The sequence below is a fragment of the Amia ocellicauda genome, chromosome 1 (genome assembly GCF_036373705.1).
Source record: "Amia ocellicauda isolate fAmiCal2 chromosome 1, fAmiCal2.hap1, whole genome shotgun sequence".
Classification (NCBI taxonomy): Eukaryota; Metazoa; Chordata; class Actinopteri; order Amiiformes; family Amiidae; genus Amia; species Amia ocellicauda.
This window is the reverse complement of record NC_089850.1, coordinates 38744828-38768755: the sequence shown is the minus strand read 5'-3', so window position 1 is coordinate 38768755 and position 23928 is coordinate 38744828. Positions and strand designations below refer to the sequence as shown.

The 23928-nt window shown below is 34.3% G+C and overlaps 1 protein-coding gene across 1 annotated transcript in view; it reads right to left on the bottom strand.

The window, feature by feature from the left end:
- Nucleotides 1–23928, bottom strand: part of klhl29 (kelch like family member 29) — a 202132-nt gene that overhangs the window by 43412 nt on the left and 134792 nt on the right. Inside the window, exons 6-7 of the mRNA XM_066704121.1 lie at nucleotides 8565–8703; nucleotides 381–577 (exon numbers count right to left, since the gene is read on the bottom strand). Coding sequence (XP_066560218.1) covers nucleotides 381–577; nucleotides 8565–8703 — 336 coding nt within the window. The remainder of the gene's footprint in view (nucleotides 1–380; nucleotides 578–8564; nucleotides 8704–23928) is intronic.

Below are 23928 nucleotides of genomic sequence, written 5' to 3'. Positions count from 1 at the left end.
TTATCACACCCTGAACATTGCTTTCATTCACATTCTACAAAATACCCTGATTTGTTTCCCAGAGAGGAACCACGTGAGTAGGAGTAATACTTTTAGTGTCACGTAAAATACTGTCACATTTGAGGGGGTGTCAGTTTCTAATTCAAAAGCCATAGAAATATATAAAGCTGCTATACAGAAGGAATGCAAGTCATGCACACAATTCTATCAGCACTTTATTGTAAACTTTTGGGCTACAACATGCCACTGGCCCTGACATCAGTGTGGAGTACGTTCTTCTCTTCTCTGGAATGCATTTGGAAATTGAGGGAACAGGAATCACTATATATATAAATAAGAGCACAGAACAAAATGTCTGTCAAGATTTTCTCAGAACCTACCTAAGAAAGACACACAGACTTTGCAGAAGGTATTGAACTGGAACTTGTTGGCGGCCTCCAGCAGTGTCTTGGCGTTGACGGAGTCAATGATCAGGGAGCCCGTGTAAACAAACTCCAGCAGCAGCCCCAGGACGTCGGCTCCAATGTTGCTCATGGTCAGCTCCAGCTTCTCGCCGTTCCTGCTCTCCCCTGATGACCTACCAACAGCACACAGCCAGTTAAGACAGAAACCTGCTTTCCAAAGCAATCCTGTCACATTGTACAGGTAACACAGTGAAGGGAAACAAAAATAAAAATACAATATTAAATTTGAATAAGAAAGTAAAAAAACTAAACATCAACCAAAAAAACATGATTTTGTTTTTTGTTTTTTTTCTTCTCAACATGGACTAATTATTTATTTAGACCGCATCTGAAAGAGAAGGTCCTCTAAAGCAAACATACTTATTGCTATTGTGCAGTGTCAAGCAACAAAAAAGGGGGAAGTGATAAATTAAGACATACATACATACATACATATATATATATATATATATATATATACACTTACATACATACATATATATGTGTATATATATTTATTAAATATGTATATACACAAACACACACACACATATATTTATTTAAAAAACAAATAGCAAATAAAAATGATTGAGGCAACATTAATGAAAGGAAAATTATGAGATTAGCTATGGGAAGGGACACAATACCATCTGAACTCTACATGCTGACGAGTAATATGACTATTTTACACTGACTTGCTTGTCACTGATGAAGTATAACATGGCCCTAAATAGGCTAACCATACAAGAGCTATTTTCTCATTAACTGATTAATCATTTTACCAGTGCTTGCCAAGAAATTTAAAATGTATGCAGTCCATGACCTCGGGGCCAGTGATATACAATATTGCAGTAAAATAAGGTCTGTGAGATCAAATCGCACTGATTAGTTAATTTAATAACCCACCTCTAAGGCCTGCCGCATTAAATAATGCACTACCCAAGGGGTTTATATCCCTCATGATAAAATGGCCCATTGAGTGTGAAAAGAGAACAGAATTGCTCCGAACATGGTGAACAGAAAGGACATTAAACAAAGCATACATTTAGGGAGGTAGGTAGAATATACACATATATAAAAGTTAAGTATGGAGGATATGATTGATATTTCTATTGTTCAGAAGTCACTCAACTATTTTTGAGGGGGGTGAGAGTTGGTTTTATTTGTCTGGATAATTATAGTTTTCAGAAAGTATTGCCCTGCCCTGCTATGCTTGCTTACAGTTACTATACAAGAAGAAGCTCTCAATGGTATTGCTTTGTAAACAGAATACAGATAGGTCAGACAGACAGACAGACAGACAAAATGGCTAGAGCAGAAAGGAGGGGAAGAGAATTAATTCTGCCACAGGAAGCCAGCAGCCATCCTTCTGGAGTTCCATGACTGTGACCTAGGCCGTCTTTTAAACAGAGATCCCTAAATAAAACATCTGTCCGCCTGCAAAAATCACCATTGCCTGCATATGAACTGAGATATTAGTTGTCGTACGAGACCGATTAGGAAGGCAAAAGCACAGAACAAATGGAGGTGGGAATCTCTGGAGGTGGCTGTAAAACCAAGAATGTTACTCCTGAAAAGCAAAGGCAGAGTTTGTTATTATTGTGAATAATAATAATTGAAGTAATAAGCCAGGGTTAAGTGAAGTAGGAAGGGGGTAATATGTGACAGGAGGAAAAAAAAAAAAATGAAAACGTCAACGTGCTCATTACTCAGGTCAATTAGTGCAATCTGAATAGACTACAGTAGTTATTTGTTTTGTCTGAAGGCTTTTGTTATGGAAATTGCTTTCCGACATTTCAAAGAGCTACAAATTTATTTTGCATTTGATTACAGACTAGCTCAAAAAAACAAGTCACACTACCCTTTCAGGATGACTCCAGCAAAACGCCAGGAATTAAGTTAAGACTTTCATGTACTGTTATCAACAAGCTTTATCCACAGTCACCACTATTATTCTAATTACAGTGCCAAAATGGATAGAGAAAAGCTGAGACAATTTTAAAAACACAAATTCTGGATTTCCAAATAATGTCTATATTTTTAGCATTTCATGCCCAGTTTTACAATAATTAGCCTAATGTTCAGAGTATTATCAGTTTATATAAACTTTGTAAGTTTCTGATCGCAGCCAGCAGACTGACCAACACAAATTGTGTACACAATTATCTCTTTGGGAGAGATGTTACAGAATAGGAAGTTTAAAATACAGAGTCTAGGAAGGAAAGGAGAAATTGAGGTTTGTTCATTGGAAAAAAACATCTATTAGGAAAATAGCATTATGCATGATTGACTCATAGATTATTAAAAATATATTTCAAATGCTTCTGAAGAAGCCATATGTAAGCATGCATGCATACATGTATACATGTGTGTAATGTATTTATGCATATATAAGATTGTACAAATATATGTATGTGTATCTTTTCATTTATATAAATTGAAAGCAGCCAATTAGAAAGTTATAAGTGTTAATAACTCTTGACACCTGGACCTAGTAAAGGAAAGTAAAAAAAAAAAGTACATTTGCTAATAGCAAAATTAAGAGTAAGAGAAGTTTAGAGAGAGAGAGAAATTGAAAAATCAAACAACCAAAAATTAAACAGTGCTTTTATTTTTGGAATCCTTTGAATTATCATATAATTTGCATTGAATCCATCCTGCAATGTGCATTTAATTTTATGACCTTAATTATCAGAGATAAGGTGGCAACTATACCAACTCCTGCCCAGCAGTGAAGTCTATCTGCATGTGCTGCATATGGAAATTAATTCTGTCTTACGGCTACTGCTCTGTCCGTGGAATTACTGTGAACCGAGAAAGGTACTTACATGTCACTTTACGGTTTTATTCTGTCATGCAAACACTGGGTTACCTTTGGAACATATTAAAATACTATTTCTCACAAAAGTAAGATGTTTGCTACGTTAGTGCCAAGACCTTTGAGATTTTACTTTACATTTTTACTGTGAGGTGAAGGGCTAAAGCATCTACAAATTTAGTTAGTGCCGCTGCATGTGATTTGAAAATCCACAGAGAAAAAATTAATTATTGACACCAGTAAGCCTGTCTAAACTGTGAAAACCAAACGCAGCTCAGACACACTCATTATCTTTCTATCTATCTATCTAGATAGAATGATATATACACATACTAATTATACATTTATTATAACTCAAGTAAAAATAGTAACAAAAAGTAATAAAGCCTTCTTTGTCTGCGATGTAGGATGTGATGTAGGAAAGAAAAAATAATACTATTCCAAAATACATCATTTAGATGGTTTTCAAAGATTACCAAGAAGCATTATTGTTGTCCACTTGATATGTTCTGTATACCAAATCAGGCAAGTCAAAAATTAAACAACTTCAGGTTTTATATTTTGTCCTACATATTTGTTTTCTTTTTTTATGTTTTGGGGTCATAGTACAGCTCTGTTACCATACACTCGTCACTATCCATCTTAAAAAGTTAAGTTGAATTTCTTTCAAAATTGTAAAGTCAAGAACTTTAAACAATGCCCAAAGTGTCCTCTAATAAATAATGTAACTCATGAATTAACCTTTCCCGGTTCCGCTATACAGCTAGCTGGAACATTAAGTACACAAATCAATAATAAATGGATTTTGAAAAGATAGTGATTTTCATTTGCCAGATTCTGGGGTCTTCCCTTATGGAAGTAAAATCAAGTGAAGATATGATCTTAATGCCATGTCAAATTTACAGTATATACACAGATACATACACTCGGTCATGGTGATAGGGAAAAAGTAGGGAAGTAGGGAAGAGTCAAAAGTATATCAGTGACTGTAATCGATTCTTTTTGAAGAGCTCTTGCTTTGACAGAAGTATTTTTTCCTTTACTGCTATAGACTGTGCACTTAGAGACTTTCCAACATAGCAGCAGGTTAATGGGTTAAAAACGGTCAGAGACATGATCCATTTCTGAAGGTGATGTTGAAGCAATCTTCCAATCTCTGGTTGGTGATTTAAACTACAAAAAGAAAACTATTTAGTTTGACTGTGGTCTTTTTAATATTTCAAAGAGGAATTCCAGCAGTGAAGTCTGTATAATGTAATCAGTTCAGCGCAGACGTCAGCGAACAGGACAGAAGGAGTAGGGGGCCCTGCAAAGTGAATACACAGCCACCCCAGGCTGGAAATTGCATCTCCTGTTTATCGTGTGCAACCAGCAACTGGATTATTCCTAAGAGTCTTTATCTTCTGCTGTTTGCATAGAGGAAACCTAAGATAGCTTATAGGGAGAGAGGGGAGTCTCAACTAAAATGAATACTGTTAAAGTACTAAGAGTGTGAAAAATGTCTCTTTTTACCGTTATCAACTGGTTTGCACCTCTAAACGGCGTCGTAAAACGAGGGCTTCTGCTGCTCCTTCTGCTAGGTCAGCACAATTTAAGGGCTACTGATCATTCAGAAAAGCGTCTTGTGAACAGGAGTCCCTGACATGCTGTAACTCCGCTTTGACAGATCTGAGCACTGCTCTGATACTCCTAATGAAGCCGAGTTCTCCATTACAGCAGGTTTCGTGGTCAACAGGGAGCAGTGATTATTACATTAGAAAAAGAAGTGCTGAGTATTACATGAAACATTGCCCTTAAAGGTACCGTTAAACTTCCAAAAAGAATAATTAAGCAGCACACACAGAAGACATTAGCGGGGAATGAAGCCATATACCTGCATGCAAATTAATTTTGTTATACGAGTGGCTTTATCTGGCATCCCGACAGGAGTGCTGGCACTGCCTCACAGCAGTAAATTGCAGACCATAACTAAAAGCTGATTTGCATTTATCTAAGTGGGAGTATTTTCCTTTTTAAGTAAAGATGAGACAAACAGGGGAGTGGGGGGTACGAAGAAAAACTTTGATTATTTTACGGATAAATAAGAAAAAAAAGAATGCTTTGATGCTGCTCATTATTAGTTTTGTATTTATCTGCAACCAAATTCAATTGACCTTTTAGCTAAATGGGAGTAATGTTGGAAGTTCACTCAATTAAGAGACAGAATGTTGAGCAATTTGCTTTTAGAACCAATTGTCACTACTTACAAAACCAGCAGGTGGGCTGTTAGAATATGCCTCATAGACATGAAGAAACCCCATTTAAAACATTTAGACAGAACAATGATTTTTTAGGAGACAACATATGACGGCCTTTGCACCTAAAATAATAGGCTAGATGCATATATATGTGTATTTTAAGGAATACATTTAAATATGGATGATTCTAAGTCTTAGATCAGACTTTGTTTTACAGTACCTTTATGTTTTTTTGGATCAGTTCAATAACAAGTTTATTAATTTTGATGTTTCTGAACAGAAACGATGTTAAACTATAACTACATTTTTAAAACATGTAAATGCAAACTAAAGAGAGGTCCTAGATTTTCTTTAAATTCTATTTGGAGTAATTTGAACCTGTAACAGGCAGAATGACTATGGTTCTTGACAATGTCATAAACTTAATATGATTCACATTTCTTTTATATCACTACATGCAAGCAGGGGAGAAAGAGAGAAAAAGCACAACTTTAAAAATATTTGTTTGACATTGACCAATAACTCTCTAAACCCATTCCCTTTATCTACAGGTATCCACACTGATTGTAATCTAACATGGCAGCTGGACTGGTTGGCAGGGGGTTATAGGCCCTGACCTGAAGCAATCTATCTAGTGTTAAGAGACACACTGAGGTAAGGCAATACATACCGCTTACAGGCTAGCTCTCAAAGAAAGTCCGCAAATTCAGACTGACACATTCGTTTCAAATTCAGGGCAAAGATTAGTTATGTTCATTTAACGGTTTAAGATGTGTAGCAGCACTGAGGCACACTAATGTTATGGTGGCGAGTTACAGATCACATATGTGTGCATTCAGCTCAACAAAGCTCCTGCGCATTCACTGTCTAACACCTCATCACTACAGACTCAGCAAAATAAAACCCACTCCTGGGCTAAATGAACAAGTGTGTGCTGTACTGCTCGGGCACATTACTGTAAGTCCATATCAAGACAAAGGCACAAATGTGTTGCAGCACAACAGGGCTGCCTTCAATGAGATCTGCAGAAGGCACCTCGTACAGCATCAGGGTGTCCTCTCGTTCCAGGAGAACACGTCTGAGCAAACATTAGGTGCTTTGGCTTAACTGTGTGGACAAAAGAGTGTACTCTAACAGAGATGACTAGGCTCTGTGCAGCCTTTAAGCAAGGTGAGGGAAGTGCTGTACATTTTTTAAGATCTCAGCAGTCTTGCTCCGGGGGTCCAGGCACCTTCCCCCGGGGTAGGATCATCTGAAGCCCTGTCCTCATCCATTCCATGTCTGGAGGGGGAAATTGTCAAGTGGGATTTCTCAATTATGCTGAACATCCCACACAGGGGAAGGAAGTTGTTTTTTCTCCCTATTCAAAAGAGAAAGTGCAAAAACACCTCCAGTAGAGGAAGCATGCACACAAGAGCTACAGTCAGCATTGTGTGCTGAGCTGTCTTCACACTAACGAGCTACATGAATAATATTGAGGTTTATTCTGCAGATTATAAAAGAGTCAAGGAATGGTTTGTACAGGCAGGAGTACTGAAAGAACTATAAAAGGGTGTATTAATTTTTACTTGCAGTGTAAAGTTAGCCCACGATTTGCTGCCAAGGCTCTTCAAATAGGGATTTGTTCTTCACACACGGAGAGGAGTGCCACACTTTGCTGCACTAATCCAGGTGATTTGCAGTCTGACTGCAGGAACGCTCACAGCACAGAATAAACTAATGGAATATGGTTTAAATAAATAATCAAATGAATGTTAATGTTTTGTGTTCTTTCTCGTGTGAATCCAAAATGCAGAAACATAAGTTTAAATTGAGTTTTAAAAGACATCTGTAATAAAGTCAATTTGAAAATGTTGCTTATTCCAAGACCATGTGAACAGCAGAACTGTGTCTGCAGCTAGTTTGTCACAAAGACTTTCAACAGCTTTTATTAATAAACACAATGTTTTGTACTTTTGAGCCTCATAACAATGTGCATGTCATCGCAGCCCAACTTACTGCATGTTTGTGCTTTAACATTAGTTTTTCCATTTGAGATACTCCACTTAATACATTTACCAAAATCTTTATATTAGATATAAAAAGGTACACCTAAAAGAGAAACTAACATTCGTAATATGAGACATGGATGTAGGATGTAGCCTTTTCTGTGAGGGAAATCCTATAGAAGTTTATAGAGTTAAAAATATAAATCAGTTATTTGTAATATTTCCAGTTCTATTTAAATGTGTTTCAGGTGGATATATCTTGATATAACCTACAAAGGGTTGAGAGAACAAAATACTAAAAGAAAACCTAATCTTATACGTGAGACTACCTTTTTGTAAATGAAACATTATTCTTATTACTACTAAGAATATAGAAAATCATTATTGTGTCTTATACATTTTTTAAACAATTTCTCAATGAACAAACAATGGGGAAAAAAAATACTGAAAAAATAAACAAATAAAAGGATGAACGTGCAAAACAGATGGTTCCCAAAAGTCATCAGTTTTGACCTGCAAAATATTGATACATTTTCAGGAATTAAATCAAAATAAATATTAGTTATATATTTTGTTTAATGTCCAGATGTTTTCAAATAGCCTTCCCAACTTTAACATTTTTACCGTGAAATAAATAATGCTATTTTGAACTATATATCTGCTAAGGTTATGATTTGTTTTAGTTTTTTGAAAGAGACAACCACAAACCTCACTCAAGACATAATAAAAAATCAAACAAAATTAAAACATATCTGATAACTATTTTCTTTTGGACAGTCAAGGAACAAACGAGTCCTTGACTTTTTAAAAGATCCCCAGTCATGGAACATTTTGTCTGCCCATAAAAATGCAGCAAGTACGGATCAAGAAACACCGTAACTTTATGGAGATGAAAGGGTAAGACAAAGAGTTGATCTTTCCATATAGAGATACATTCATTTGAGTGGTAGAAGGGATGGCTACTGGCTCTGTGACAGGAAACTCAGTCTTCACACACCTGCAAGAAAGGGGGGGAAAAAGCGACACAAATGCGCCCTACGAAAGAACAGATCCGATCAACGGCTGGAGGAAGGCAAACCTTTTAACCAGGTCCTTGAAATACAAGCTGCAGGAAGCTAGAACATTTTGGTGGACTTCAAACTCTTTGCCTTCAACAATAATTTTCAGGTCTGTAAATTCTTTCGCTCTGCGTTGCTCGTTCAACTCCTTCAACATTTCTGTAGAACAGAAAAGACAGACATTGCCATGTTCCAATTTAGAGATTTCTTAAAGAAATTAATAAACGAAAAACACAGAAAGAATTACACTGAACAGCCATTAGCTTGCTCAACATTTGATACAAAAAACAAAACATTTACACACAGAAAAAATAACAAAAACAAACAAATGCCAGAAAAGTACATTTCAGACAATAAGCAAGCAACAGTTATAAAAGTAAAGAAATCCTAAAGGTGGAAGGACACAAATAAATAAAATGAATAGATATAAATGTAACACTGTAAAATCAGAAAAGACAAGAAAGAACATACACAAGTAAATATTTGCAAGATAAACACAAAGTTAACATTTTTGCATACCAAGGGATAGGGATTTATTGCTATAAAAATGAATAGAGTAAATGGCCTTTCTTGTGCTATGCAGGAGATTGTCACAGTATGTGAGTGATATGAATTAATAAAGCTGACAATGGCCACAAACCCTGAAACAATAAGATTAGTTGAGCTAATGGTCTAGAATGCAGATATGGCCAAATAAAGCTCAGCCATTAAAAAAAGAGGCAAAACATCAATCAGTGCTAACTCAAACCCCTCGTAGCCCACCCTCTAAGCTAGGCAAATCAATGTGAAATATAACCCCCCACTCAATTCTGTAAATTTGCCCTTGGTAAAGGATAGTGATGCAGTGAAATTGCAAATATTTCTTGCTGACAATTCATGTCTTGTTTTAAAAATGATTTGCCATGACCATCAGAAAATAATATAGAACAGCACTTTTCCAATACAGATGTGATTTCTGAAATGTTCTGCCATTCACAATTGATTTTGCCTCAAATTTCAAAACATATCTCAAATAACCCTGAAATTTGCAACATTACATACAACACACACAATATATGTATATATACACAGACAATACAGTACACACATACGGTTCATATGTACACTCACATATATTTTAATGCATACATACACACACAAACACACACACACACAATATATAAGGTAATATGAACTAGATAAAGTAACTGAGTTTTGCAGAACATAAGAAAGTTTACAAATGAGAGGAGACCATTCGACCCATTGTGCTCGTTTGGTGTCCATTAATAATTAAGTGATCCAAGGATACTAGCCAGTCTATTTTTAAATGTTCCCAAGGTTTCATTAGGAAAAATTCAATGCAAACCCCTCCTCTTTACATTTTGCATTGTATCCATTAATACCAAACTGGCATGACTCAGGCAAACTAGTCTACAAGACCTGTGGCTCTAAAACTTCATAATGGTAAAACCCAGAGATTGTGGGAAGGTCTGCAAAGACTGGACAATCCTACAGATATCAAAGGAAAGCTAGACTGAGTTTAAATGGCACAGCATGTGACCAGCACTGGGTCCTTACAGAGACGCGCTGAGAGAAGCGTGGAACAGAGGCTGACAGGAGCGCCCAATCTCCATGATGGGAGTGTGGCTCCTTTTGTCAGGCCGTTACTGCCTCTGAGAAAATATAGTACAGAGGAGGGGGCATGTACGCCTGCTAGTGCACAATATAATGGTCCTCTTCCTTTTTTGTGTCACACTTTATTATTATTATTATTATTATTATTATTATTATTAATAATAATAATAATAATAATAACAATAATAATAATAATATTGTAATGGCTATAATCTCCTGCCCATACTTACTGTGTTCCTTTTCTTAAAACACCCAAATCTTCAGGTATACAGGGATATACACTAATAAATACATTAATGTGCGTTTGTGTGAACATGATCTTGAGACTTTAAAATTAAAGCATTGTCATTGCAGTTACTTTCAGCCCATCAAATACAACGATTTTACCAGAAAAAATTGTAGGTGTATCCCTCCGGCAGGTTCTTGGGGCACTGAAGGAAATTGCAAACATTAAGAAGTCAAATGGATGAGATACTTTTTTGGTAACTGAAGATGCTAAAGAGTAACTCAGGTAAGGGAAACTGCAACCATAAGCATTCTAAATTATTAACTACTGTCATGATGTTGTCTAACACGTGAACAGTTATTTATACCACCACTTGCACGTTTTGTCTCTAGATTCTCTTCAAATATACCTCAGAATATACTCAACTATTCCAAGAAAAAAACAGTTAGATCAAAAATTTGCAACCAAACTGAAATGATGTAAAGGGAGGGACTCAGGAGTTGTTGTGTAGCATCACACTGTTAATCTGTTAAACTCATGGTTCACACCCCAGCTCAGAGGAGGAACAACAGGTTTCCAGAAAGGCATTGTTTCCAGGATGACACTGTCTACTCCAATCGGCTTTTTCTGAAGGGAGTGTGTTTTAATGAATTTAGAAAGGCTTTATAAATTATTGATTTATTTTCCAAAGTGGAGCATGAGTGGTTTCCTCTATTAAGGATATGGTCTAGCTTACCAATGTATATTTTTCCGAAGCAATGATTTTTATTTGAATTTGTCTCCGTAATGACTATGAAAATTCAGAAAAAGCGCTGTGTACCAATATTTTTCAAACCAATGTCCTCTTAAGCTTCCCTGTGTTGCAGAGTAGGGAAATATAACAATGACCTGTTTGTCTATTGATTAGGAAATCCTGTTTACTTCCAGATTAATGATCTAATTTAATACAAACACAGCAAAAAATAAATAATTGCGTTTCACTAACAGAGAAATGGTCTCTGATAGAGGAAAAGCAAACATGGACACCACTAAATCCTGTTTTCTTTACGTGTCATGCTGTTAGCACAGTTTTCTTTTGAAAGGATTGTGAAAGACAATTTATTCTACAAAGGATTTTGCTGAACAACAGAAAGAGCTCTGCATTGTGCAAAGTTTAAACAAAAGACCCTTGTCAAAGGGGAGACAAATAAAAAAAGAGTTGGTGATAAAAATATTCTGAAATGTAATGTAGAAATAAATGCAAATATAGAAATGTAAAATACATTAATTGCATTTGAAGAATACATTTGACATTTTATAAATATAAACATCTAAGGCTTAAGTAATTATGCCATTGGTACTGATATTTTCAGTACAACTGACAACTGTTTAAAGTTCAGTTAAAATAAATGTGTAATTATGTTTTTCAAGCTTGACTAATATCTTGACGGAATCCACACACATTTAATGTACAAAATCTCACTGTAAATTTATATTCAGAAAGTCAAGGCATGATGTGACCTACATATTCAGTAAGAACTAATTTTATGATTATTAGAAGGTCAGCAAATAAAGACAGTACATCATAGCAACAATCATTCTAATAAATACAAGGTTTCATATCTGTTCAACCGATAGACATCTACCTAACCAATGACCACAGCAGTCTGGGGGCAGGCTGGGGGGTATATGTGTTCCTGAGAAACTAGGGAATTGGTTTCACCGGTTCCTAATTAATTCAAGCTAGACTTACAAGATTGACAGTTTGTCATTCATTGATTAACAGAATCTCTACCTTAATCTGATATGTGCAGATGCATATCTTGCTACAATAATAATGAGACTCTTGAGAGAAAAAATAAAAAAATAAATACATGAATAAAATATGCATGTTCAAATCATGAGTCAAATGAATGCACAGTACAATCAAACTAACACACATTCATATATGGAAATATCTGCATATTTTACAATGGGTAGTATTTCCTTATTCCTATCTCTTTCAGACAGACTAACTCTGCAGTACCGTTCCCTTTCGGCAGCTGGATTTGTGATTAGCTGAGCAGCAGCAGTAAATGTTATTGTTTGCATGACAAAAGCAGCTCACATTGTGCGTTCTGGCAAGTGGCATGGTTTTCACCTTCAATCTTGCATAGCACATTACACTGATGCCGGCAATTCATATATGGCTCCGAAACGGTGAAAACAGTGACAAGAAATTTGGAGCTGTCTGTTAATAATGGTTGCACTGTACACTTTCGTCTGCTTGATAGAAGCAAATGAATAGCTCTGAGGCTAATTATTCTGCGCTAAAGTGGGTCAATGTTCTCTGGAGAACAACAGATCATTAGACCTGGCGATGGAATAGCATGAGGCTTCTTTCAAGGCCAGAGAAGAAGGAAAATAATATCTACCAGGGGGTCCCAAGAAAGACTCCCCCTTTTCCAATTTTGTGCAGCCTATCAAAAACTGGCCATGAATCTTACCTCAGCACACTGCACATTGTGATAGACATTTAAAAAGCGCAAAATAATAAGAAAGGAGGGGAAAAAAACTACTGAATAAAACATTTTCATTTCATAATGTACTCTGCCTTTACCCTGTTTGCAGCATCCAGTTTGATAGTATTCCCACTGAACAAAACACATTATTACAGTAAATACCACCTAGTATTACTAATGGTATCTAGTACTTTTTTATTCTACAAAATATCTACAGAAATACAAATTTTAAGACAATTACAGGATGTAAAGCATTACATGAAAGTATTTAATCAATGGGATGTGGGCAACCAAATACCAGAAGAGTGAGCCTTGAGTTAAACTAACAACACAGGGCGTTGAAATAGTTGTTTGTACTTTAGGATTACATAATTGGACAATAAAGACATACATATAATTCAGACGAATGTTAACTCAATTATCTACCCAAGAATGAGATTTTGGTATTTATTAGCTATTAACATCCAAAGAAGCAACACAGGCTGACCTGTAAGCGTTCTTTCTTTCCCCATTCTGTATTGTTTCTTTTCCGTTTATTTGTTTTATCATCAGATAGATGTAATGTCAACCAACAATCCTAGAAACAATATTAAACCTATTGATGTGTTGGACATTACTAATCAACTAACAAACTCAACTACAACCACGGATGGTCATACTCAGCGTTGTTCACTTGACTTTATCATAAACATTTACAGTCTTTCTTTACAATCAATTTGTACTGTTCAAGAACCAAAAAAATTAAAAAAGACTCTCGACTGTTACAGACAATTCTAAATAAAGGCTACTACAGCAAAAAAATTAATAAACGAAAACAAAAAATGTCAGTGGACCAATACAAGGTGAAATTGATCTGCATTTTATCTCTTATTCAGTGTGTGTGTTGGGGGGTTGGGGGCACCGCATTCGAACCATAAGCATTCCTGTGCTGCACACGGTGTCTTTCAATAAGGCTGGACAGATTTTCCTCAGTAATAATAATAAGGGATTGATCATGCACACTCACACACACACACACACACACACACACACACACACACATATATATATATATATATATATATATATATATATATATACACACACAGGGGGTCCACTACACATTCTTTTATAATGTACTGCTGCTTTTAAAGAGTTAACAGAAAAAAAGTCCACCTTAATGCATAACTGCAAAAAAATCACCACAAAGTTTCAGACCACGCAGCTCAACTGCTGTGAAACCGTCCAAAACGGTTTTAAGACAGTACAGAATACATTACATTATTATTAATAAAATAAGAAAAACAAATATATGGAAGACTACTTAAGCACGATTCTCACAATCTGATATATTAGAACAGGAACGAAGTGCAATACAAAAACAAAATGATTGATCCAAATCCAGGACAGTAAGGATTGAATGCAGAATACCTAAAACATCTGAAAACCTTCGTCTGTGATTTAAAGACAGAAATAAATGACACAATTAGCAAATGTAGAAGAATCTTGTAAAATTGTCTAGAAGAAAATTATTCTCCTGCTGTTAGTCTGAGAAAGGATGATGCAAAAGAAAGACAACCATTGCAGTCACTGTCATATTAAATTCATTATTAAGACTTATACAGTTTCAGAAATTACTGAACTTGAACATTATAGAGTTAGATTTAAACAAAATTAAAACATTTCTACATTAGATCGCTTTTTCAGATTATTACATTTGTATATCATTTTTTGAATGTAAAAAAAAGCTTTTTATTAGCAAATCCTTAACCAAATGTTGGTCAAGATATTAAGAATTATTTTTGTGTTAATATTGATTCTCAGGTAGGAGAATAATGCAAATATGATCTGTGGAAATTGTTTATAGATTTGATCTTCCTCAGTTCCTGGTGAAGGCCCTGGGAATGAGTGACACAGACATCTGAGCTACAGGACAAAGAAATGTCATGTCAGCTAACTCAATCCGTTCTTCACTTAATGCTTATTTCACAGTTAAAATGCTTAAGAAGCCTTTTGCTGGCATATCATTCCATTTCCAGAGGTCTGTCATTGGGAACAAACATGTAACACAAAACATAATATACTAAGAAATACTCCCATAGCCAGCCTACACTCTTTCTGAAATGTGTTATTTTACATGGCTGCAGACTTTTAAATAAAAGTATCTTTAAGGTTATATAATACAATTAATAGAAATAGCTAATTTGGGGAATATGAGTTAGCCTACCACATTTTAGATTAAATTATTTTGTTATATATGCTCACAATATTGCAAAAAATAACTAAAACGAATAATACACTAAAAGCAATATACTGAAATGCACATTATTCAGAGGTTCCCTCATGTATTATCACTACAGTCCTGTGCCTAATATTCAAGTGATAGAAAATGCAAAGCACACTGTTTTGAACAATGTTTTTCTGTTAGTAAGGACGGTACAGCAAGAGCATTAGAGCTGAGTGGAACAGATTGTGAAAAACGATTTAATAATAAATAAAGTACATGTTATGCATTTTAAGATGAGCATGGCATCTCCTGAAATATAAACATTTTACACACACACACACACACATATATATATATATATATATATATTTTATTTTTTCTCCCATACAGAAACTGTAACAAAACTACACTGCAAAAATAGAATGGAAAATAGTCACATTTAAATGTTGTAAAAGAAATAGGTTCTGTGCACATTTTTTACATTATGTGTATACAGCATTTTTATGCTGATGACAAAACAGTGTGACTTATTGTATAAAGAAGTCTTGAATGTCAGCTGGAAATGTAATATTGCCACTATCATTTTTGCCCTATATACCTCATCATCACCAGCACATTGCCCAATATGTAAATACTTCTTCCGAGGTAATAAACAATGCCATGTTCTAGCTTCACCGGCCTTATAATTTATTTAATCAGTCAGCTTTCCACCTTTCATTATCAATTTTATTAGGATACTTTTGGGTACAAAAGTACTAAACAAATGTGTGTTTTATAAAAAAAGAACACAAAAGCAATGTGGTTAAAAGATTAAATGGATATGTTGCAATGGTAAGACATTGTTTTAAGGTCTCTACAAATTATAACAAAAAAATAGATAGGAACAGACTGATTCGGTAATTGTACAGGGAATGTGGGATATGACTCAAAATGTATCATTTCCACAATATCTGTATCTCATACTGACTTATAAGTTGGTGTGTTTCAGTGTCGTTTGACTAGCTCTATATTGATTGCATACAGACATCTATTTTCTAAAGTTTTAATGGCCTGATCTAGTTTGGATGTATTTAAAATAGTTATGTATTATTGTTGAGAGGCACTATGTTAAAACTGCTTAATTAATATTAAAGTAATATTTTAAAAAACACATTAACATTTTGCTGCTCAGAAAGTAGAGATTCTTCAGAATAGCTTTTTGTAAATGCGAAAAACCTCAACCAAACACATTTAAATTTTTCTGCATGCAGAAATATATAAGATGGGTGGACTGAACAACAAGCTGTTAATCCAAAAATTTGGATAAATGGGGGGAAAAGTCACAATCCTAGATTTTATTAATGGGGGAAAAATGCTTTAATACTTACATTTTAGATAGATTAACATTATGTGGGGATATATTAAACAATTATCAATGTTAATAGCTTAATACATATGTATTAAATATTATATTAAACAATAATTAAAGGTATTGACTATTCTTTGTCCTGGAGAACAACCTAAACAATGTACAATATAATAAAATAAAAAATAAACATGTTTTTTTTTGTCATTGTACAACACACTACATTTACCTTTGTGCAAACAGATTTGCTTTCTGTCTTAACTGAAAGGTTAACTTCTTTATATATTGTTATATTTTGTTGTAATGTTTAGGCTATTACTTGAAACTTCCCAAAAGTAATACATTGAAATAATAATAATAATAATAATAATAATAATAATAATAATAATAATAATAATAATAATATCAGCCAAACAACCCTTTCTTCACAATATACCATCGTCCTGCACAAGTTCCAACAGCTGGCTTAATTTTCAATTATGTTTGTCTGTGTTTGATTTATACATTTGATTATATATATATATATATATATATATATATATATATATATATATATATATATGAGATCTTAAAACAATAAGAATTATTAGATTATTATAAATATTGTCTGATAAATGTGATTGATTTTTAGAATTTATATATTGAAAATAATATTTCAAATATCAACAGGGCATATATACCTTTTTATTATTTACTTGTATGTTTGCTTTTTTTAAATGTTGAAAAAAAATAAAATAAAGGGTAGCAACAACAAAACATGCCATAAATGTCAAGCATAAATATTAATCAATATTTTGTTGCAAGTCTCCTGCAATGGAAAACAACCACATCCTGTCACCCCCTTTTCCTTTATCATAAATTAATCTTCTCTTAACAAGCTCTGGCACAACAATCTATTGCATCATTAGATTTCCAGCTGGCGAAAACATTGCTTTATATGTTATTTCCCATTATTTTGCAGCATTTGCTTCAATGTTTCTAATTTGATATATTCACCAATTCCTAAAAACCCTTGTATGAGATGCTACTGTATACCTTCCTCTTTTGTTGCTTTGATTCATTTTGCTGTGTTGATTAAAACATGCTTGGATCCCAGTTTGGAACATTTAATATTGGAACCATGGCAGTCAGATCCCATTCACAATTAATCTGGTTTGAGTTGGATTTAAAATAAATAAATTAATTAATAAAAAGTGCAGAAATGCAAAATGTTAATAGTAGTTTATCTGGAATAATAATAATAATAATAATAATAATAATAATAATAATAATAATGCATAGTTTTTGCTTTCATTTAGAGGTTTATAAAACCATTAGAAATTGCTGAAAAGATTTCTACTTCAAAAGTCATATTTATTGTCCGTTTTTAATGCTTATAATTCTGCACCTAAATAGGTTTCAAAACTGAGAAAAACTAAAATAAAGTTATGAGCTTCTTTACCTTTTCAAAAGCACTGTAATTTAATTTATTTGAAAGTGACCAACCCTTATAAACCCGCTGAAGACTTTTCAGTGACATTTTGCACAACTGAGAATTATTTCCCACAATTATTTGATTTATATATCTAACACTGTCACTGCTGGATGCTTTGGAGAATAAAAAAGATAGAACAACAGCCATTTTGTCCCCTTCAACACAAAACTGTAAAGCTCTATTTTTAATCTACAGCACTGAGAAGCAATTGGCAGTTACATGGCATACACAAACATTACAGTTGCATCCCAGCCATACAACGCTAAAATAGATCTCTGAAATGGCTTCCAGGAAAAAAAGAACACTATATGCAGCTTGGGAGATTGAAAAGAACGAAAAATGTTTCTTCAGTACAAAAGCCTAACGAATGGGTAACAATAGAAGTGCAGATTTGAAATAAAAGTACTCAATGGCACTTTCAGTAGAGAGGGTACAGAGAAGGATAAGGTCAGAATAAATGCATACCAAACCCTTTCAATAACACAAAGCATCTTTTATTTTCGAGCACGTTAGAAGGTTTCTGTATACAACCCTGATATTACTGTACTTAAAAATAAAACATTTACATAAATTGAAAGTAACACTGAAAAATAAAAGCTAATATCAGGATATTTATTTTATTATTATTATTGTTGTTGTTAGTAAAAAATATCACAACATTGCAATGCATGGATATAAACTTCACTAAAAGAATTAAAAGTGCAGGTTGTGAAGAGGAGAAGCAAACAACAAAAAGCTCTTTTACACAATGGCTACTCAATAAATGGCTGCATGTCATCTTAACACTGGAGAAAATAAAATATTGAAGGATCATCTGTGTTCATTCTTTTAACAAATATTACCACAGCCAAACTACCGCATCTAAGTGATCTCCACAAACCCACTGAAGTGTAATCCAAGGCAACATGGTACATTCTCCTGCCAGCTTAATAGAGCTGGCAGCAACCATTTGCAAACTTACATAATTCACCACAGAGAGAAAACCTCAATGTTTGAGGGAAAAAAAATAAAAAAATAACATATATATATATATATATATATATATATATATATATATATAATTTTGTATTTTGTAGTATTATAAATAGTCTCAAAGAGGGTAGCTTGCTTGCAGTGGAATGGAGTGCACCGTGTGCAGTGAGAGCACCAGCAACAACCGTTTCATTTCACGTTCATTACGGTCTTTAGTTTTTGTTTTGTTTGCTTAAAGTACTCCAGATTTAGCATTCCCAGTATAAGAATGTACCAAAATATTATTTCACTGGTATAGAGTTGCTCGGGTTGTAGGCTGAAAATAAATTAAACACAATAAAAAAATAAAGACATTGAGTCTCTGCATTTCGTATCGAGGTACAAGGCCGACAACAGCAAAAACTGTAGTGTTGTATGCACTGCAAAATGCAGTAATTTAGAAAATTGCAAAAACTGTGTGGTTTTTATAATGCCAAATAAATAATATAATGAAAATGGATAAAACAAAAAAGCTATACACTCTACAGTGGTTTCTCCTGTATATGAAGAAAGCGTTAAATTCAATTCAAAACGCCTAATTTCAAACATTTTGAAAATACATATAATTACATTTTGAACTGATTTTATAGCATTCTGTATCACAATTTCTGACCTTGTCATGTCTCCAGCATGTTTGGTAATGGTCCCCCTGAGATCGTGGAGCATATATCCCTGTTCAGCAAGGCTGGCAAACTTGGAAATTCTCTTTTCAGTAAAGTATATGTTTCTTCTCACAGAATTTACATTTAAAGACCATCAGATTTTTAAAGGAACTTTCTTACAGCAAGCAAAATGAAAGCGCTAATGGTATAACAGTCACCTGGCTCTTAGTACATCCGTAATCTTTCTCCCCCTTTTTATTGCAAGTCTCATCTAATAACCCACCAGGAGCACATCTGACAAATGGGACACTTTAACCATAGTCAAATAGTGGTGTGGCCAAGACTCAAAGAAATTATACGCCTGATGGTGGCAGAGGTTTTGTTATTCAAATACAGTGATGGATAATTCTTTCATCACTACAGGAGAGGCATAATCAGTTACAGAATGCTTTTCCTATAGCTTTCAAAATAAGAGATAAATACATAAATGCATACGTACTGTCCGACACTGAGTTTGTATAACTTTAATCTACATTTTATGCATGGTTAAGAATTCTTGTCAACAACAATTACTATGTCTGCATTCTGTTTCTGTTCAGCTTATCACAGTCACTGTGTCTATATTGCAAAGGCCATTCGAATAGATATTGCAGTTCATGAAACTTAGCATACTGTAGCTTGTGGTATAGACTGAACAAGCTAGAATCAACATTCTAGTCCCACTTTACTTTGCTTACTGAAAATCTTTTGTAAATGCAACTAGTAAACACACAAACACACACAGTTTCGCTGCAAGCAAAAGGTAGTAGTACATGAAAGTCAGATTCTGGCAGACTTTACTTTCAAGTGCACATTCAAAAGGGAACAAGCGGTTCCTTTTAAATGTACCAGTGATTACAAACAAGCTCATAAGTCACCTTGTTAATTAAATAGTACCAGCATCTTACATGTCTTTCAGTGGTCAAGAGGCAGACACACATCCAGCTTGGCCGAAGCCTGGTTTTGTTTCTTTCTGAACACCAGTGAAACGGGTAGACTGGGGGCTCATCCCTGCCCCATAATAATGTGCCCATTATTGATAAAAAAAAGTCTGGCAGAATTACAGCAGCCTCTGGTTACATTCTTAGTCTTACAAGTTCAAAAGACAATACACAGTCTGGTAAAACTGGACCTTACAAAATTAGATTTCACAACATGTGGGTTTTATGCTTGCTTGATATCTTTTTCTCAGAATAATGAAAGAATCTTAGAACCATTGTGTCAATTTCCGCCTTCCTCAGTGCTTTCATGCAGAAGGCATGCGGTAACAAAGGTTTCTTTCAGCTTTCTTCAGGTTTTATTTTTGAGATTTGCAGATGGGATGCCAATTATTCTTGCACTTTACACACTAGCTAAGAAGAAAATACAACTGAAAAAAGGGAATTTAACACTATGCTGAAATATCTATGCATGGCTCACAAACTTAGATTAAGTACAGGTATTGCCCAATTGCCTGAAATGATAAACATAGCCTCAAGCAATTAACAATCTGTTCTAACCATAAGGAAAAACAATGGGAAAATCTTACCTGCCTTTAAAGCATGCATTTTCATATGTAATACTTATTTATTGTAATTATACAGATGACAAATTGCAACTGAATCTCCATTCCTAAACTATTAATTTAATTTTATAGCTTCCTCCAAAAACCTCCTTAATCCAATTCTTTGTTCATTTCAAGAATTTGAAAAAGTGGTCATAAACTATTTGTCTTTGTTTGTTTAATTTTTTTATTTAATAAAAAATAAAGGCAACAAATTACTTTAATATTATATTTTGAGCATCCCAAAAATCACTTTTTTCTAGCATTCATGAGGTTTCTAGTTTGTAACTGTGAGGGATGGCCCTAGAGGATAAATATAAGGATTTCCTGATACACAATGCAACTGTGAGATTATTTATTTATATATGCATTCATTAATTTTTACATTAAAGCTTTTAAATTAAGGAAATATACACAGTAAAAAAGGGCCACTCATAGAAAACTATTTGCATGAACATATTATGAGATCAGCTCCTTATCACTGGTAAATACAGACTTTAAAGGGAAACAGATACAGCAGGCATCCATACGTGAAATTAATTTACCCACCTATATAGATACATAGATTAGAGTGTTACATTCTTTTAAGTAGCACCTCAACTGGCTTTGAAGTACTAAATGTGTTCTGTAACCTACATAAAATGTTACTTTTAGCCAGGAAATAATTCTGGAATTCAATTTAATTTGCTTTGTGTTCAACACTGAGTTTTTGAGGTTGATTATAAGATTATCCATTTCATGTTAAGGTCGGAAAGACCTGACAAGACCACCCTCAAAGAGAGCAGTCAGGAGTGGCATTAATATAATGACAATCTGACTGGTGTGATGTAGGTTTCAAAGTTACAGACATTACAGTGACTCAAAACCATAGTCTAGAAAGGTCAGCAAACATTTATGTTAGCTGGTCTTTGCTCAATAGTTTACAAATGGACTGCAGACAAACCTGTGTCCATAAAGTCTGAAGTCTGGGTCATGGATCGAAGGGCATTACTAACCACAGAATATGGCATCCAATTAAGTCCACTGTGTCTTCATTATTTGATCCCCCGTTGGATATATTGTAAGCATGTGTATAAAACTGAAAACATACACCCTGTTTGTTTATTTGTAAGGGGAGCACAAAGCACTTTGAAGAGCTTTGAAAAGAGTATTACAAAAATCAATACATCTCCCTTCGCTTTCAGACTTCTTTATTATTGTGTATGTGTGACAGGGAGAAAACAGTTTTGTTTATGTGCAATCATTTTAGCATCTGCATGTATAAGAAAGACAGAACTGTTGGACTGCTTTAACATGTGCTGCAATGTGGACCCAAATCACTTTTCAGATGCTCAAAATAGAGACATTTGTATTGTCACCACTATAACAGACACTTATTTACAATTCAGCAATGAAAGGTCATACGTTCAGTTGGTAATTGTGTGCATGACAAAGATGGAAATGTGCTAAATTAAGTAATAGACTGTGAAGAAATTACTGCTGCCCCCCACCTACACATGGTACTGTAAGAGCTGTCATTTTTTAAAACAAAATGTGGTTCTGACCGGTCACTAACGTAATCTGTTTCTCAATATACTTGCCTCATGCATTCTCCACTTCCTTCAGTGGACACTATCCTTAACAGAATGACACAAACATCTCAGTCTGTATCTACACATTATGTAGGATATTAAAATCGGCAGCAGATTAAGCCATTTGAATCATAGCCAAACCTCGGAGGTGATATACACAAAGATTAATGCCTGACAGTGAAACGGAAAACTAATAACATAACCTTTAAAGAACAAAGTTTTACAGATTAATGTAAACTGCATCATACTTTATAGCAGACACTATTTATTCACATCTGCTCATGCATGATTTATAAGTTTCTCTACTGTGACCTTTACAAACTTAACTGCTTAGTTGAGACAGAACATTTCAAATTCATGTTGAAAACAACTGTACAGTAGATTACAACATGAAGATATGTAAAGCAGAGATAACATTTTAAATATTAAAATTTGTATAAACATACAAGATGGTAGAACCACAACACAACCTGGACTAATACATTAGTAGAGATACTGCACTGTACAACATTGTATTACATCAGAAGGTTAACTTCCCCCTAATAAAACTTACCATTACATTTCCTCATTTCAGGTATGCCAAAAGATACATAATAAAAATACAATAGAAAAGAATTCCTACTTATATAACTCTATACATCAAGACAAGCTCATGTTTCTCACTGAAAGTACATTTTAAAGTTTATAATGGAGTGGGCGGAAACCAGGGCTTAGTGTGACAGTCACATGCTCATGTTATGTAGATGTTACTTAAGCTTTGAAAGGTTGGGAAATACGGATCTACAATATGCAAAACAAAAGGTCAAACTAAGCGCACAATTTAAAACAAAGTACAAATGATTCCCTTCTAGTCTGTGTGTTTGTGATATGCCTTTAAAGTGTTTATGAATATTTTATTCAGAACATATACAACAGAATACACATAAATACAATTAATATAAAAAATCCTCATGTTAATGTCTCATGTTTGAGATGGACTGAATATAATACCACTATTATAGCAGAAATCTACCCACTGGCCTAGAACAGCTCAAGCACATTAAGTGAAAAAATGTTAATTTAGTCTGGAATGTCAGCTCTCACCTCAACAGACCACTTTCATCTAAAGCTTCAGGGAGTTTGGGATGATTATTTCTAGACTCCCTGTTGCTTAACTTTGATGGTAGTGTTGTGTTGGACACTTTATAAAATATAATAACACACTGTCAGAAGACAGAAGTCAATATACAGTGTGTGAGATCTCCAACATGTCATACAGTCAGGGGTCAAAAGT